At 42.5% G+C, this 16,965-nt stretch overlaps 2 protein-coding genes across 2 annotated transcripts; one reads left to right on the top strand and one right to left on the bottom strand.

The window, feature by feature from the left end:
* Positions 1-6,179: 6,179 nt before the first annotated feature.
* aimp2 (aminoacyl tRNA synthetase complex interacting multifunctional protein 2) lies at positions 6,180-10,182 on the top strand (the record flags this gene model as incomplete). The annotated part of the gene is given in 4 exon segments (XM_035654798.1): positions 6,180-6,204; positions 7,727-7,948; positions 8,298-8,532; positions 9,299-10,182. Coding segments are annotated over 4 exon segments (871 nt in total), but the record flags the coding sequence as incomplete, so codon positions are not given.
* A 916-nt stretch (positions 10,183-11,098) lies between these two features.
* Positions 11,099-14,988, bottom strand: zgc:161969 (uncharacterized protein LOC569044 homolog). The gene is made up of 2 exons (XM_035654797.1): positions 14,621-14,988; positions 11,099-14,277 (listed from the first exon to the last, which is right to left on the bottom strand). The coding sequence occupies exons 1-2, from the start codon at positions 14,810-14,812 to the stop codon at positions 12,565-12,567; spliced, it is 1,905 nt and encodes a 634-aa protein (XP_035510690.1). The 5' UTR covers positions 14,813-14,988; the 3' UTR covers positions 11,099-12,564.
* Positions 14,989-16,965: the final 1,977 nt, after the last annotated feature.

Here is a 16,965-nt window from a genome sequence, read left to right as displayed (position 1 = left end):
ATGGTGGTTCAACATGGCGAACTCCATGAAAGGCAACCCGCGGCGTCTATACATAATAAAAGGTGACAAAAACATTTTTCAGTGAGGTGCTTATACACTACTGAAAACATTATACACTGGACCTTTCACCTTCATCTGTCTAGAGAGGCGGCCGTGGTTTAGGAGGTAGACATGAGATTGCTGGCGGTCTGATCCCCAGCTCCACCTCTGCATATTGAAGTGTCCTTGGACAAGTTGCTGAACCCCAAATCGCTCCTGATGCTGTGCAATCAGTGTGTGAGTGTGTGTGAGTGGGTGAATGTGACATGTAGCGTAAAGTACTTTAAGTGCTATAAAAGTGCAATCCATTTACCATTCAAGTAAAAAAAAAAATAAGGACTGGATTGAACTCATGGCTATTACAGTCTCATAGGTAGAAAATGAAATGTGGGGTAGTTTCTTCAGATGTATTAATGGTTGGTGTTAAAACTTCACATGACCGGATGACTGCGTATGCTTGATAAACTTCCAGAGACTTGACTTTAACTGCATGAGCTCTTACTTTATTGAAGATACTGCAGTAACATGTTACATGTCTTCAGTGATAGCTGGATGAATCCACACACACTAAGTTATTCTGCCTCCCACTCAGACAGTAATTTCATCACAATAGTAGTATTTGGCACTATATACTACAGTGTGGGATCATTAGAAAGCAATATGTAATAGAAAGCCTTTATGTATGTCACGTGGGATGTTGTATGTTGTGGCGAAGGGGAGGTATGCTGCAGTGTTTGCTCTCAGAAAAGTGTGTTTTGTACTGTAATGTCACAGGACAAGTCTCAAGTGTCATTTCAAGCATTAGGGTAAATCCAAGTAGTAAATCATGTACTTTCAAAAAAATATAGATAGATAGAGATAATAAGAAAGAGTCATACCATGAGAAATCAATACATACTGAGGATGAGAACTATTTCTTACTCGGTTAGTCCTTACTGAGTGAGGGTTTACTTTTGTTTTCCAAGAACCAGGGGAATAAAGAGAGAGGTTAGAAAAGATAAAATGTTAATAGGGTTTAATTCAGTAGTAGACGTCACAGTATCAGCTGTAGTAGTAACAGTAGTAGTAGTTTTGTATGACCGCTAACACCGAACCATGCCGTTCGTGTAGATAGGTGATTTATGGGATGGACACATAGGCCTAGCCTGCTTGTCTGCTTGGCACTTCAATAATTGATGCCCTCGCTTCATTGTCACCAAAAACTCATATCAAGAAAGGAGTGTCAGGCTCACCTTACTGATTAAGGCTGTGTGAAACTTTAATGTGCACCCCATCTTCAACTGATAACAAACTTGAAGTGCTCAAGCAAACGAGGTAATGGGGACGCCAGTGTCTGGATGCAAGGCGGGCAAATGCCGGTCATATTTTGACTCATTCCCAGTGTTTTGGAGCCTGGAGGTATCAGAAATGTTGCTACCTGATAGTCTGAACGGGGAGGAACGTCGTAAAAGATTTAACTGGCGTGTTAGGATGACTGAATGGGCTTTGTGAGCTCTGCGCAGGAACTCTATCCATAATGCAGGGGATGACAGCACTGCCACTGTTCCCCAACAAGCATTAGTCCTGAGCCTCTACTTATGATGTCTGCGTGCAGCTTCCCTTCATTAATGAATGATAGGCCGTGCTAGTATCAATGGCCACTCCTGAAACACACAAAATCTATTTCCACCCTGACTTGAGGCCTATTGTTTACATATAATTAATATACACATGGAGCTTTGTCTATTAACTAGACTAATGCAAGTTTGCAATTTGAACTAAAAAGCCACACCCTGCTTAAACCCCTGAGCAGCTGTTACATGTGCTGACTCACCCTCAGACTGAGTAATAGCTGTCGTGGAGATGTAGACAGGTACTTTGCAGACTTTTCCAAATGAGAAGGCACAATCAGATAAGATGGCGAGAGTCATCCAGGTCAAACTTACTTTGACTAGCTGAATAATAGAGGAAAACTGTGAGAGGACAACTAAAGAACGTTTGTGTCTGACTGGAGTTTGGCTGGTAAACACCTTACAACATCCATAAACGTTGGATAAGACACATACATAGAGTCAGCTATAAAGCACTTTCATAAGCTTAGATTAGACACACGGCGCCTTCAGAAACTCAGACAACATTACGTACAAGTGTCTGCACCTAAAAACATAGCTTATGGTAATAGTTTTTCATCAACAAACATCATCGACTTTCATCAACTACTGCTGTTTACATGTTATACAACGAGCAGGGTATACCTTTAATCTCTTTACAGCGGTACAAATAAATGTTAAACCAACAACACATATATACAGTATCAATGTCACCCAGGCTAGTTGTTTCCCCCTGTTTCCAGTCTTTGTGCTAAGCTAAGCTAATCCACTTCTGGTTTTAGGAATTTTTGTACAATTCTCTTATGTATTTTTGATTTTTTAACAATCATACATACTTAATAGGCTTCTTTATTTGACATATTCAGTGTTTTTCCCTGATACTTGACCATTGTCCTAAAGCTGTTTGGTGTTGGTGTTTTAACTGCAAACTTGGAAAGGACCCCATCTACAGCCAGTGTTTAGAAACATGGCGGCCTTCACAAAAAGGACCTGCTACAGATAAAAACAGCTCATTCTAAAGTATCGAAAACACAATCATTCTTATTTTCAGGTGATTATACACTGATGATACCAAAAGAGCCTCCTGAATTTTACTCCCTGTAAGTAAAGTATTTATTGCCGTCTGTCAGTTCACACTGTTTATCTCAGTCAGTGACCCAGAAAGACTGTACCGGAGTACAACAGCACCTACAAGACCTATGTCACCCCCCAACACCCCACCCCCACCCCCAGTGCTACATGCAACCTGACAGACTTCAGCTACCTTCTTCCTACATGATTTAAAGAACTTCTGTGAACTGTCAGGTTTCAGCTCCCTCTGTATAGTCTCAGTTTCTTGCTCAGGTAGTCTGGCCATCAGATCCGACTATTACCTCAGCAGAGCTGCCAGGTTGGACCCATTATCCCTCCCTCCCCTCCCCTCTCTCTTGTTAGACTCCAGCAAACAGTGAATTATTCAGGGTTAACAAGCTGTCGGAATGGCAAACGCAGTTCTGCATTTTCATTAAACCTGTCCTGAAACAGCATTAGACCGATTCCTCTGACAGAAAGGTGACAGAGAAGATGGTGACTGCAAGGGAGCCATGTGTGTCAAAGGAGAGCCCGGTATCAGGAAAAGTCACGGCCTCCTCAATTGTTTCCTGGTAAAGGATTGTGTTGCCTGACTTGATTGAGTCAAAAGATCTCTTGTGATTGTTAACGCTGGCTAGACTGAGCTAACTGATTTTGATTGGTGTAACAGGTTGACTGCGATAGGACATGAAGCAGTCAGATCTTAAAGGCTTTGTTTATGTATTTGTCCTTAACAGAGATATTAGGTAAAGCAGACAGAGTCACAAGGTACAAACCTCCACTGCAGCCCAGGGGCAAAGCTATATCATTTCTTAATGCTTTGGTAATATTGTCTGTGTTATATATTCAATTATTCATGGGGTGGCAAGAGGGTGGCAGAGATATATGTAGATTTAATTGCAAATAAATATCACATATATTAATATTATAATATAAAGTTATTTGAACTCTTAAACATTACAATTAGTGGCACATTAAATATCAGAATCTAATCTATTAGATTAAAAAATCAATAAATTGTTTTATTTCCAGATCTTCAGTCTCATTTTTAACTTAAGCCTATCAGTTAGTATAAAACGTCATTAATCATTAAATGATATGTGTTTATCTCTGTTGTTGCTTTAACATTCATCTAAATTAATTTGACAGCATTTGACACCAAACTGGAGTGGCAGCAGGGAGGTCAGGCATTTCTGCTGTGTTAGACTATCACTTATATTTCTGCTAATCTGTCTCTGAAGCTGAAGGTGACCAGTTACTGTTGACTCCACTTAATGGCACAGAGCTCTTGTATACTCACACATACACACAATGTAAAAAGTCACGCTAACATACACACATATAAACACATACATACATATTTGTATGACTGATTTTCAATTTATGGGATCTTTTATAAATAATATCCATAGATATGATGTGTTTTCTTTTTAAAAAGCCACCACTCGGATTGAAATGGACAACAACAAGAACATAATGTTCACTCTAATATATTATTCTTTGTCAAAGAAATTAAACAACTTATTAACTTCTTGCTAAAACTGCACGTGTGACATTGATTAATTGATTAATTTTGAACATGTTGGACATTGCTGAGCTAATTTTACAGCACATTGTGGAGAACCATGTTCCTGTTCGACTGCAAACATTTGTAATTTTGAATCTTCTGTCCTTATTGAATCGTGTAGGACTTTATATATACTGTCAGTGTGTAGAACAGAGAAATGCTGCAGCACTGCTCTCTACAGATGGAAATTTAAAAACAATATTGCACTCCACCCCATTGAGTGATGTCAGGTATGCTGCCTCGGTAGGAGCTGTAAAACCTCACAGTGTTTCCTCTTGTGTCAAAGAAAATTAATCTTGGATTACATTACATATGGTCAGCTGTACTGAAAGCAACTTGATCCAACGAGGATCAGACAAGAGAAACGTTAAAGGAACGACTGACACTGAATGCAAATAAAGTTATTTCAAGTTCACATATTAAACTGAACCTTTTTAGTATCACCATCAGTGAATCAGACTGTCTTAGTTTAGTTTAAGTTCATATCAGTATGACCAACTCCGCTGCTGACTGCTGACCTCCTGCATTGCGCTCATTAAATGTGAGAAAATATACTGTGGCGCCCTCTAGTGCTTTTGGGATGATACATGCAGAGAGAAATGTGGCGTATAATATGTATATTTACGTATGTGAATGTTAAAGATTTTAGCAGCACTGTGTGAATTTTAAAAACAATAAATAAAAAAAATTCAATTCAATTTTATTTGTATAGCACCAAATCATAACAGAAGTTATCTCAGGGCACTTTTCAAATTAGAGCCAGTTTAGACCGAACTCTTTAACATTTACAGGAGTTAACCCGATACAGTATCCACGCTGGAGGCTAAGCCGCACCTGGCTGATTGGGGGCAAAAAAAAACTGCCCTTCTTAACAGGCAGAAAACCTAGGACGCAGATTCCCTTCGGGTCTAGTGGTCATCTGCGCCGTCGAGCCGTTGGGGGGGGCCCGGCGCAAGGAGGAGCGAGAGAACGAGAGAGAAGAGAGAGAGATGCCAGAGAAGATGAGGAGAAAAGAGAGACCCAGACAGGATGTACAAAAACAAGTCCCCTACTATCTATATCTCAAAACAATGGATTTTAACCAGGCGGTTCCCAAAGCCTTGTCACGCCCATAATATATATATACATTATTAGATCCATAACAACAGTTTATTTAGGATGTCCCTATTTTCTGTCGTTTGTTGCTATCCAACTTCAAAAAATGGAAATTAATCATATTTCGGTTTCCTCATTTTTATAGGAACCCCCCTACAACCTACTCAAGGACCCCGGTCCCTGCACCCCAGTTTGTAGGCCCCGGCCCATTTCGGGGACTGCCCAGGAGGGGCCTTAGCAATGCTAAATGGAAAGATTGTCTAATTCCTCACAGTCAACACGCATGTGTCAGTGTCGACCTGGTAACAGTCTGCGTCTGCCACAAAGCTGCTGCTCTGAAATATAGCTACTGAATCTACTGAGTGAAGATTTAAATACAAATGTTATAATCATTTATTAAGAAAAGCTAAGAAAAGTTATTCAGAAATAGGTTTTTAAAGACTCTTGCAAAAGAGGGCGGCCTGGCCATTTGTTATTGGATATTTGATGGGGGGGGGGCCCATGGGGAAAAAGTTTAGCGTACCCCTCCCGTCACTTTCACCGGACGTGACGTCACCCTCGGCCTCTCTCCCTGCGTCACAGGGAGCGCCTGCCTGGCTGCTGCTGCTGCTGCCCTGTGACGTCCACTGCCCCCAGGAGGACCTCTGGTGCAGCCGGATTTTGTTTTAAGCTTGTTTCTCTCAGACAGTCTAGTAACTGCCCTCCGCCATGCCCCATGTACAGGTAAAGCCCTCTGTTGGGGCGGTCCCATAGTCAACCGACCTGCCCACCGTGCATGTACAAGTTACCGAATGTTCCACGCGCAGCCAGGGAACATTCTGCACCTCTGAGCACGCGCTTCAGGCTAACTCATTTCACCCGGTCGGAGTTGATTATTTTTTGTATTCACCATGTGTTGGCTCTCGCTTGTTTGGTCCCTCGCCGCCCCCGTTTTATGTCGTCTCACGCTTGCGTTCAGGACACGCGCATCGGAGGGTTTGTTAGCATTAGCCGCCTTTAGCCCGAGTAGCTAATTCATCTAGCAGGGCTAACTTGTATCCGAATACGAAGAGCTAAACTCACTTTCGGCTGATGCAACAATTACTACACTGGCCCACTGCTCCATTCATTAGAATGATTATTAAGCCACATTTAAATGGCACTATTACAGTCAGCCTGTCTCTCTCCCATTGCGTATTAATATATCATTAAATACATCAATGATGAACCGCAGAGGGAGACCCTTCACACTGGGTGGTGCTGGGACTAACTACATCTACTAGTACTGTACTGAAATTACAGCTTTTTAAGCGTGCTTTGTTTGCAGTATTTCCATGTCATGCCACTTTATTACATGCACTGCAGTTAATCTGACAGGCCTATAGTTACTCTTAAAATGACCACTCACACCTTAATGAACTATAAAATTTGTAACCCAATATAATTAGTTTTGGTGTAAAATATGATCCACCTCATCCAACCTACATCTGTCTACATGCTTGCTATACATACTCACTACTAATGGCATGGAAGATTAGATACTGAATAATTATAGTATAACAGTAAAACTATTGTTCTGCATTTACTTTGATACTTTGGTGGACATTTTGTTAGGTTATGTATTATCCTTAAGTATATTTTACTTGTAATGGAGTATTTTTTACAGGGGTGATATTGCTACTGGAGTATCTGCGAATTCCTTGGAACACTGCGCAGTACCTTCAAAGCTTGACATTCCATCTGGGGTAGACATTGTGGCCCAGAACTATAAGGGCGTAATACATACATAATATATACACACCGATCAGCCATTCATTATGAGCACTGGACAGGTGAAAGTGAATAACACTCATCTATCTGGTTATCATGGCTCCTGGTCAGTGGGTGGATATATATTAGTCAGCAAGCATTTTTGCCCTCAAAGTTGATGTGTTAGAAGCAGGAAAATGGCAGCGTGAGGATTTGGAGCGACTTCGACATGGGCACATTTGTGATGGCTAGACGACTGGGTCGAGCATCTCCAAACCTGCCAGCTCTTGTGTTCTAAAGTGGTCGAAGGAAGGAAGAAGCCAGGAAACGGGCCAAGTCCACTGCATGCACGTGGGGATGCGGGCTGGCCCGTGTGGTCCAATCCAACAGAAGAGCTACTGTAGCTCAAACTGTATATATATGTGATTGTACAAAACTGAAGCCGTATCTACATGAGGTCTAGTCTTCAAAAAGTCTCAATAAGTTGTCTTTCTTTGATCCTTCTTGTATGTGTGTGCATTTAATCTGTTCTCAGTACATGTTGCAGGATTGTGCTCAGATTAATCAATGCTCACACCGTCAAAATTCCCATTCGTGGTTTGATCCAAACTGAGCGGTTCTCTCTTTATCTCACCAGAATGGCGAGGTGGACCCAGCAGTCAAAGCTCTGGAGGCCCGACAGGATGAGATCATGAGGAAACTGTACGAGTTGAAAGCAGCCGTGGAGGGCCTGGCCAAGACGGTGACCACTCCAGATGCTGATCTGGACCTGACAGTCAGCAGCAGCCTCTCCTCCCAAAGCCTCAGCTCCACAACCTTCAAAGGCGCCGTCACAGACCTGGACACACTGCTGGGGAAGGTGAGGAACTGGGAACTGTACGTGTTTACTCTGGAGAAAGTGTTTGTTATTGACACACTGACAGTATGCTTCTATCAACAGACATGCTTCGGCTGCATTTTCTCTGTGGCAGTATCAGTCTATAGATGTTTCTCCTGATCACACCCATCATCCCTGCGGCTATTGCACGTTATAAATAGTTTGCTAACATGCACAACCAGCTGGAAGTTGTCTTGAAGCAGATATGAGGGTGTGGACTCATTAAGCCTGTTTGTGCAGGCTGCATTGGCCTTTGTTACAGCTGTCACATTTATTTTGGATGCTGCACCTATTGACCTCTTTCTTTAATCTTCTTTATTTATGTCACAAGGACCTCGGTGCTCTCCGTGACATCGTTATAAACGCCAATCCGGCGCAGCCACCCCTGTCCCTGATGGTGCTCCACAGCCTGTTGTGTCAGCGCTACCGGGTGCTCTCCACCGTCCATGTCCACTCCTCAGTTACCGGTGTGCCGCCACAGCTCCTGTCCTGCCTCGGTCCACGCCATGCGGACAGCTACGCCCGCCACATGTTCCAGCTGGGCTTCACCCTCATATGGAAAGATGGTAAGGCACAGCGAGAAAGGCAGCACGTGTTGACGAGGAGCGTACATTCACACAGCTGGCTTTACGTCAAAACCAATTGTGTATGCTAGTGCGATGCGGTCCTGATTCAAACACTTCTGACTAATTTGGATTTAATGTAGTTGTAGGTGGTTTGCTACCTTTCACCCTGGAAAAGTAATTACAAGAAACAATGAAATAAGAACAAACTGTAATCAGACATTTGAGCTAGGTGAGTTATTAAAGGGCCAGTGTTTAATATTCAGGAGGATCTGTTTGCAGAAATGGAATATAATATTCATAGGTATGTTTTCATCAGTGTATAATCAGCTGAATATAGGGATTGTGTTTTCTTTACCTTTTTAGAATGAGCTGTTTTTATCTACAGAGTCTGTGGTTTGCCATGTTGACTCACCATGTTTCTACAGTAGTCCAGAATGGACAAACCAAAGACTGGCTCTAGATAGTGCCGTTCACAGTTTTTGCTTGTTTTGTAGCCACCGTAGTTTCTCCTTTAGCTTGGAAGGGAAGGGGAGGGTGAAGCGAGAGAGTGACAATCTCCAAGAACACTGCTAGATGCCACTAAATCCTACACACTGGACCTTTTTTAAGAGGTTTATTTGAATATTGCCAGTAATTAAATTTTTAAGAACACAACTTATTCTGATGAGTGCTATTTCTAGTGTCATATTATCAATAATTGGCCATTTACAATCATTTGTAAATGCTTGAGCCCTTGTTTACCATTTCACGTTTGTCCTATTCACAGTCCCCAAACTGCAGATGAAGTTCAGTGTCCAGAACATGTGCCCCATTGAGGGCGAGGCCAACGTGGCGCGCTTCCTCTTCAAGCTGCTGGCTCCCTACCCCAGCGACCCTGCTCTCGCCACACTGGTGGACAGCTGGGTGGACACGGCTTTCTTCCAGCTGGCAGAGGGCAGTGCCAAGGAGCGGTCCGTCGTCCTGCGGGCACTCAACTCCGCTCTGGGCCGCAACCCCTGGCTGGCCGGGCCGGACCTCTCCCTGGCCGACATCGCCTGCTACTGTTGCGTGCTACAAAGTGGCTCGGCCTCCTCTGCTCCCACTAACGTCCAGCGATGGATCAAGTCCTGTGAGAACCTGGGTCACTTCAGCCCCGCCAAGCTACTTCTGCAGTGACAAGGATCGTCCCGGGACCGGACACCAGAAAGGGTGTCTTATCCAAGCAAAGTGAGAGAAGGGCATTAGAATATTAAACTATGCCAGCCATGTCTGGAACAGCTTCTAATGCTTCCCTCCTTACTATAGTATATCACTGAACTGACAAAGACTCAGTAGAGGCAATATGGTTGACCGATAAAAGTAAAAGTTGTCTTGGCCATGCTGCGTTTGTATAAAAAGAGATTCGAAGGCTATTTTTGCAAGGGAGGAAGCATGAGAGGACTGTAAAGACAGGGGCTTGGTGGTGGATTAAATCAAAGGTACTAACAGAAGTTGTTGGTCCAACACACTGTACACCTTCCACCCACTTTGTGCCTAACATGATCCAGTACTAAATGTGTGTGAGTGTTAATGTGTGGCAACGGGTATTACTAATACGTTTTCAGAAGTAATACTTTGTACCATTTGTTTTTCTGACATCATTAAAACTTCCACTTTGGATCAAACTTTAAACTGGGGCCTGGGGTTTGTTTCATTCAAAGACAAATAATCCTCATGCAACCTGAACAGGTTGGCATTTACTGAAGTGCACCTCTGTGTCCAACAGGTGGCAGGATTGTCATTTATACGTTAAAGATAATGTCAAAACTATCAAAGCTGCACCTCATCCCACCATACATGGAGTGGAAAGTAGGGAAACATTAAACAGTTGGTGCGGTCATGACAAAGCTAAGAAAAGAACTCACATCTTTGGAAAATCTCTACTCCACCTGGCTTGCGAAAAGAACAAGGAAGAAGCAATCATAGCCCGATGTAGTCCCTTATAACATCACACTGAGAGGGAAGTCTGCAGACCTCCTGGCTTTAATGTTTGCAATTTATATATCCAAAACACTCTTTAAAAGCAGGTCAAAGAGAAACCTTTACAATGCTGTTAAACTTCACACCTGAAATTTAATGTCTGGCATTATTGTCTTAAATTTTTTTACACTTGTTTGTGGATTTTAAATATAACATTTAATAGTTTCTGACCCTGTCTTCATTCAATGTGGAAGCACTGAAAAACAAGTAGAAATCCTGTATAAAAAAAGTGTATTTTAAACATTTTACTTACATGTTCTAATCTAATGGATACCCACCAATACTGTTTTCTAAATGTAATCAGAAAATTAGATGAAACTTAAAGAAGATGCTGAAGAAGAAATGTTGACATCTTTAAACAAGTTATTTTTATAGTTTTCATTTTTAAGTTTTGTTTTCAGTTTATTTTCCAGAGTGGGTCTGCTTATTGCAATTTAGTTATAAATAAATATTTAAAATGTTTAGTTTTAATTTCATTTTTAATATGGGGGTAAATTTGACCAAATTGACAAAGACTAAAACTGGACATTCCCTGTATATTTTTATTTTAGTTTTTTAAGTACACAATATCATTAGTTTTCTTTTTTTTCTCTAAAGTCTAGTTTTTATTTTAATTTAACTGAAATAAAAAACAGATTATTCCTAAAGCTGTAAAACATTTGGATCCACAATCTTTAAAAAGTACTTTCAACTTCGAATGTGAATGTCATCCAGCAGTTAGTGACTTATTTTTGTAACATAATTATTTCAGCTTTTTTTTCCATGAACCAAACTTCAATTCTTTATTTGTTTAATAGTTATTTTTGACTCCTAAAACCTGTAGCATTTTAAAATTTGCATCTAAAATTACAACTGAGTTCTGAACCGGTTGCTATGCTGTCAGGTTTTAAGGTTTTATTCTCTGCAGAAACCCTCTAGCTACACACATTTGCTGTGTTCTTCCTCTGCAATCAGATGTTCGAGCCGTGTTTGTCCTTATCAGCTGATGTGCTGTTGAATATAACCCCGATGCCCTGTCTGTCAAGCAGAATAGATTTTGAAGGGCAGTTTCAGAGCAGTCCACTGCTGGGCAGTCTTATCCCGCTGCCTGCTGCAGGCGAACTCAGAGAGATAACTAGAATATATATATTCATACATGCTATGATGTTGAAAAGTAGAAAAAGCAAATCCCAGAGCTTTTCATACTCTCTTGGGGTTGGTTTTGCATCTTCAGAAGTGTCATGTTTTCGACAGCTCGGGTCCAGACAGAGCCTGTGTATGAGTGTGTGTTTGTACGCTCTGACAGCCCCCAGTGGGTCCCCAGGCAGCTGCCTGACAAGACGAAAGCTCTTAACTGACATCTGGGCACATGGCAAGGAAAACCCCGGGGGCCGTGCAGCACTGGATATTTGGTCTTTGTGTGCTCTGTGTGTTATCCTCACACACAAACGCGCTTTTTTGAAACGGTTATCAGTATCTGTTCATCCAGTAAGGGCTTGCATGCAAATAAGGCAGCCTTTTTACCATACCATCACTGATCTAATTACTTTTGGTTTCCATTTGGTTGTCATGAAAAAGGCAAAACACAAGACAGGAAGAAAAAAAAAAAAAGCTCTTTCCTTGTCTCTTTATATATGATATAAAACATACAGACAGGAGATGCATTCTCATTGAAGAGCTGTAGAAAAAACAAACTAGCTTAACTGAAAGACAAAATCACTTCAGTTTCACCCTGTGGCTACTTCAAATCACAACAATAGCACGGATAGAAAGATGCTTTTGTCAGAATGGTCAGTCCTTGAATGCCATTGTCCATGATTGTCTATTAGATATTTCCATTAGGCCATTCAGGAGTGGTAGATATATATATATATATATATATCAAAACAGGTAGGGGAGGAATATTAGAAAACAGAAAACACATCTGGGCTAAACTGTCTGAAATGAGATAAAACTCAGGGTTTTCCTGTAATGATTTTAGCACAATATGGTTTGATTCTGCATCAATTCAAAGGCTGAGAAAGAGAGATAGAGAGAGAGTCACTGGGAATGTGTTCACTCAGTGACCGAAGTGCACACGTTGCTGTTGTATCTCAAAAGCTGAATGCGTTCAAAGTAGTCGTCGGTCAGAAAGTTTCTCTGTGAGGTGACCAGGTTGCCTTTCTGACTGAAGAGACGCTGGACGGGGGCTGTGGACGGCAGGGTGGTGTTGTATTTAAGGAAAAGCTGCTTCACTCTGGGGAAGTCCTGCAGACACTCGAGGCTCTTCCCCGTTCCTTCAACGTACTTGCGGATCTCGTCCATCACTCCCCGTTGCTGGATCTGAATGGCGGGCTTGACGGGCCCGTAGCTGAAGAAGTCGTCTTCAGATTTGATGGTCGACAGATTGCGGCTGGGGTTCGCCTCTGTCACGTTACAGGGGTCCACCTGGGAGGCCTCCGTGGCCAGCAGGGCGCACATCTCCTCCCTCTCGGAGGCCGCCATCCACCACAAACGAAACTGAGGAGTGGTTGCGGTCGCGATCTTCGCCTCCGTGCTGGCGAACAGCTCCTGGAACCGTACATCGATGGCCACCACGATGGCGCTGATGACATCGCCGAAGTAAGTGGCCGCGTCTTTCTGCTCATTTAACTTGTTCTTCAGACTGAGTACGGTCGGGATGACCAGCCCCAGGTAGCACTTCTGCTCCGCTTGGAAAAGTTCAAGTGCAAACGCGAGCGGGTGGAACACGGTCACGTACTCTTTGAGGAAGGCCATCTCCTCTGGCTGCATGCGTGGGACCTCCAGGCGGGCACACAGCTCGGTCAGCTCCCGCTCGGTGAGAGAGACGATCTTCTGCACCGCACAGTACTCCACGTTCCAGCGTATGACGGCGGGGACGACAAGAGCCATCTTCCCGATCTCCTCCGCCGCATCCATACCGACCTGAAGATGGTGGCACTTGCTCCAGATGGCGTACATCTTGGCCATCGCGCTGTAATGCAGCTGGCACATGGGCCCCTGCGACACAGCCTGCCAAAAGTCCTCGGTGACAATCAGCTCTAGGGTGTGAGACGCGCATCGCTGGACGGTGGGCAGAAACAGGAGCATGTCCTGCTCCGGCTCGCCCTCCAGCACTGCGCTGACGTTCTCGTAGAAGCCAATGTCATCGTCGTTTTCCGTGCTGTCCATCGCAAACTCTTTGAACACGCTCATAAAGGGGCTGCCGTTGTCAGTCACCGTGGTCTGCACTTTACTCTCGATGTTGTACGCCACGTGGATGTCGTGTATCCGTCCGGCAATGGTGTCGTACGTGATCCGGCCCTGCAGCCGCGCGAAGCCCAGAGCAGCAGACTTCCTCTCCAAAGAATCCGCGTCGATCCAGTGACAGGTCATCCCGAAGAAGCTTCTGTTGTTGGCCGTCCAGATGTCAGCCGTGGTGCACACGTACTGGATGTTGCTGAGTTTTGCCATCAGCTCTTCACGCATCCTGGAAAAACCCTGGTCCACCTTGGTAAACAAGGTCACTCTGTCCATGGACTTTAGCCCTTCAGTTAAGCCGGCAATCAGCTTCCTGAAGCCGGGCTGCTCTAGCACGTAAAACGATTGGCAGTCTTCCACAATGAAGTTGAAAATGAGATCATCAGTCTTTGCCTGGGTCATGCATTTGGAGATGATTTCTGCTTTAAGTTTTTTCAGCTGGCAGTGCCTACTTTCTTCCCCATTGTGCTCTTCTTTCTTCCGTCCCCTCTTGGCATCAGGCCTGGCTTCACAGCCCAAATGTGTTCTCTGAAAGACAAAACAAAAACAAAAAAACACACCAACAATGTCTCTGGTTACTTGTTGGAGGTGTGCCATTTGTATGTCCTGACTTTTCTAACAGTTTGAAAACTTCAACTGGGATGCAAATAACAAAAAAAAAGAACACTTTAATAACACATAATGATGAGATTTGTTTTCCAGAGGACTTGATCATGAAGAGCCTGCAGCGCCATGAGTTGGTAATCAGCATGCAGCTATAATGTAACGTCGATAATCACGAGGGGAAAGCTATTCATTCATTGACTCTTTCAAACATTAACCTGGCGGGTCCGGGAGATCAGCACAGGGGATATTACTTTCTGCAACTTACGTCTAAATGCTTCTTTAGGTTTGACGTGGAGGTTTTCGACGTGGAGAGCAGATTAACCCTCGGCAGACATAGATTACACTGGACGATGATATTTTTCCCTTGATCTGCCTTGTACGTGAAATGGTGGCGATAACGCCAAGTATGCATGGCCGATTTAGTCTCGCCGCAGGGTTCATGGTGATCCACATCCATTTCGGACGCTACCCCGACTGTTATTGACGTCTCGAAATATAATAAAAGTATCGTAATCCGATTTAGTAATCGTGATTACACGTAAAGTAACGATGGCGGTAGAGAAATCCTCATGAAAAGGGGCAGGCCTTTGTTCGGATGTTGGCCCAGAAAACAAACAAGGAGTCCACACAGTCGTCATTTTTTTCTTCAGCGCATGCGCGTTGATAGCCTGCGAGTGAATAGGCAGTGGAGCCGTACGCATGCGCGTCGCGCGCATGGGGGCGCAAGCGGCGTGACGTCACTGTCCGCTCCTTCTTACGGTTCTTACTCGCGTTTATGGAAGTACTTGTACCAGCGTTTCCTTTTCCTCCGAGTGTGGCAGCGAGTTTGGCGCCACCGTCAGGCCTGCGGAGGTAAAAAAAACAAACACAAAAGAAAATAGACGCCACAGCGTGTTAATTGATCCATTGTATCAAAAGCATCCAGTCGGATATAAAACACAACACAACACCTGAGCTGCAATTACAGAACAAAAGCCATACGGCGTAGTTTACTATTGAGTTTTTTTTATTTTTTTACTTACTGTAATATTGTGTTTTTTGTATTATACTATTGTATATTATGCGTCGGTATCAGGGTGGACAGCAAAGAAAAAATTTCATTGCACAGAGGAAAACATGCTTTCTTTTGTTGCATATGACAATAAACATCTTGAACTCTTGAACTTTTGAACTCTAGTTGGATGTTAGAAACACAGAAATAAGTAGTAAATTTACCATTGATTTACACAAATTAATCACTGATGTATATTTCAATTGCATGAAAAAAGGCTTAAAAACAATGTCTTTGTTTTAATATGCTCATTCTTCCAAATTAAAAGACACTACACCTTCTTAAACAGTTAATACATGGTGATTGCATTTGCACACAATATATAAAAGATAAAATGGTCAGATGTATGGTCAGAGTTTGACACTACAAGGATGTGTTTTCATTAGTTCTATGTGTTCGTCTTAAATCTGGAGATGTGGGAGGAGTAGGATTTTCTCACATCGCCACTAGTTTGGGAGCCAGCTGTGGTCCAGTGTGTAACTCACACAGGTGTGACGTGGACATTTGAAATGCACATTTACTGAGAATGGACTCCACAGGAGACGTCTGTATCTAAGATAAGCACAGGAGAATGTAGTGCAAATACAGAAGTGTAAAAGTACAATAAAGAATCACAAAATAAGAACATTATAAAATATAATAGAAAATATAAGACTATAATAAGAAAAAAATAACATTATATGAAATATAAAAAATGTTGTGCAAAAATATCTGATGTCTAGTAGATTACAACTCAATGAACAATATTGCAATATAGTTCTATTTTCAAACAAGGAAAGGAAGTAGCATGTAATTTCAAAGAATTCTGACAAAATAAACAGCATAAGTAAACATATTAGACACAAAACTGTTGTCCCAATCAGATTAAGTTCTGGAGGGGCATCCACTGAGAAAACAGGAGGAGAAACCAGTCCATGAAAGAAATGCGTAAAGAAGTAACAGAATTGGGCTAACCTCCCTATTTATTCCTGCTCAGAATACTTACATCCCATATAATGTGCCATTGTATTGTAAAGTATTGGGGCATATATTACCATTCAAGGTTTTGCTTATTCCTGAGGGCATTTTATGTTTGTCAGGAGAGTTGTTATCTCTGATGGTTCAATTTGTTTAAAAGCTGTTATCTGTGAGTTGTTATTGTGTAGCACACGTCATTTACAACAAAACAAAAAAATTGCCAATTCTTATTCTAGGTTGAGCTGCAGGGTGTAATCAACCATATTTCTACAGAAACCAGACTGGCAGCACCATCAAGTGTTGTTGCTTTTTAAAAATTATTATCAAGCCTGAGGCACCTTGCCAGATGAAGCCATCACCCGCTGGTTTGAAACCCTTCCATCTGGCTCAGTGATGCATTAAGCATGTCTTTAATCTGGTGTTCACATGGGCATGAATGGCATTTTTCATCCATGTTTAATAAACCAATTTGTCAGCCTCATGATCAAAGTCAGAAGAAAGCAAGGAAAGAGTTTGTTGTGTCACAGAAAGGCAAGTTCTGTAAGTTATTCACATGTTTTATGTATTTCTCACCAACCATATGCATCAAAGCAACAAGTGTC

The sequence above is a fragment of the Morone saxatilis genome, unplaced genomic scaffold (assembly GCF_004916995.1).
Source record: "Morone saxatilis isolate NCDOM2014 unplaced genomic scaffold, NCSU_SB_2.0 Contig14, whole genome shotgun sequence".
NCBI lineage: Eukaryota > Metazoa > Chordata > Actinopteri > Moronidae > Morone > Morone saxatilis.
Note: the sequence above shows the minus strand (reverse complement) of the source record. Positions and strands in the feature narration are given on the sequence as shown.

Excerpts from the sequence above, each read along its gene's own strand:
- zgc:161969 (XM_035654797.1), bottom strand. The coding sequence starts at position 14,812 with ATGGATGTGGATCACCATGAACCCTGCGGCGAGACTAAATCGGCCATG. Across the intron at positions 14,278-14,620 it reads ACCTAAAGAAGCATTTAGAC|AGAACACATTTGGGCTGTGA; the intron begins GTAAGTTGCAGA and ends TTTGTCTTTCAG.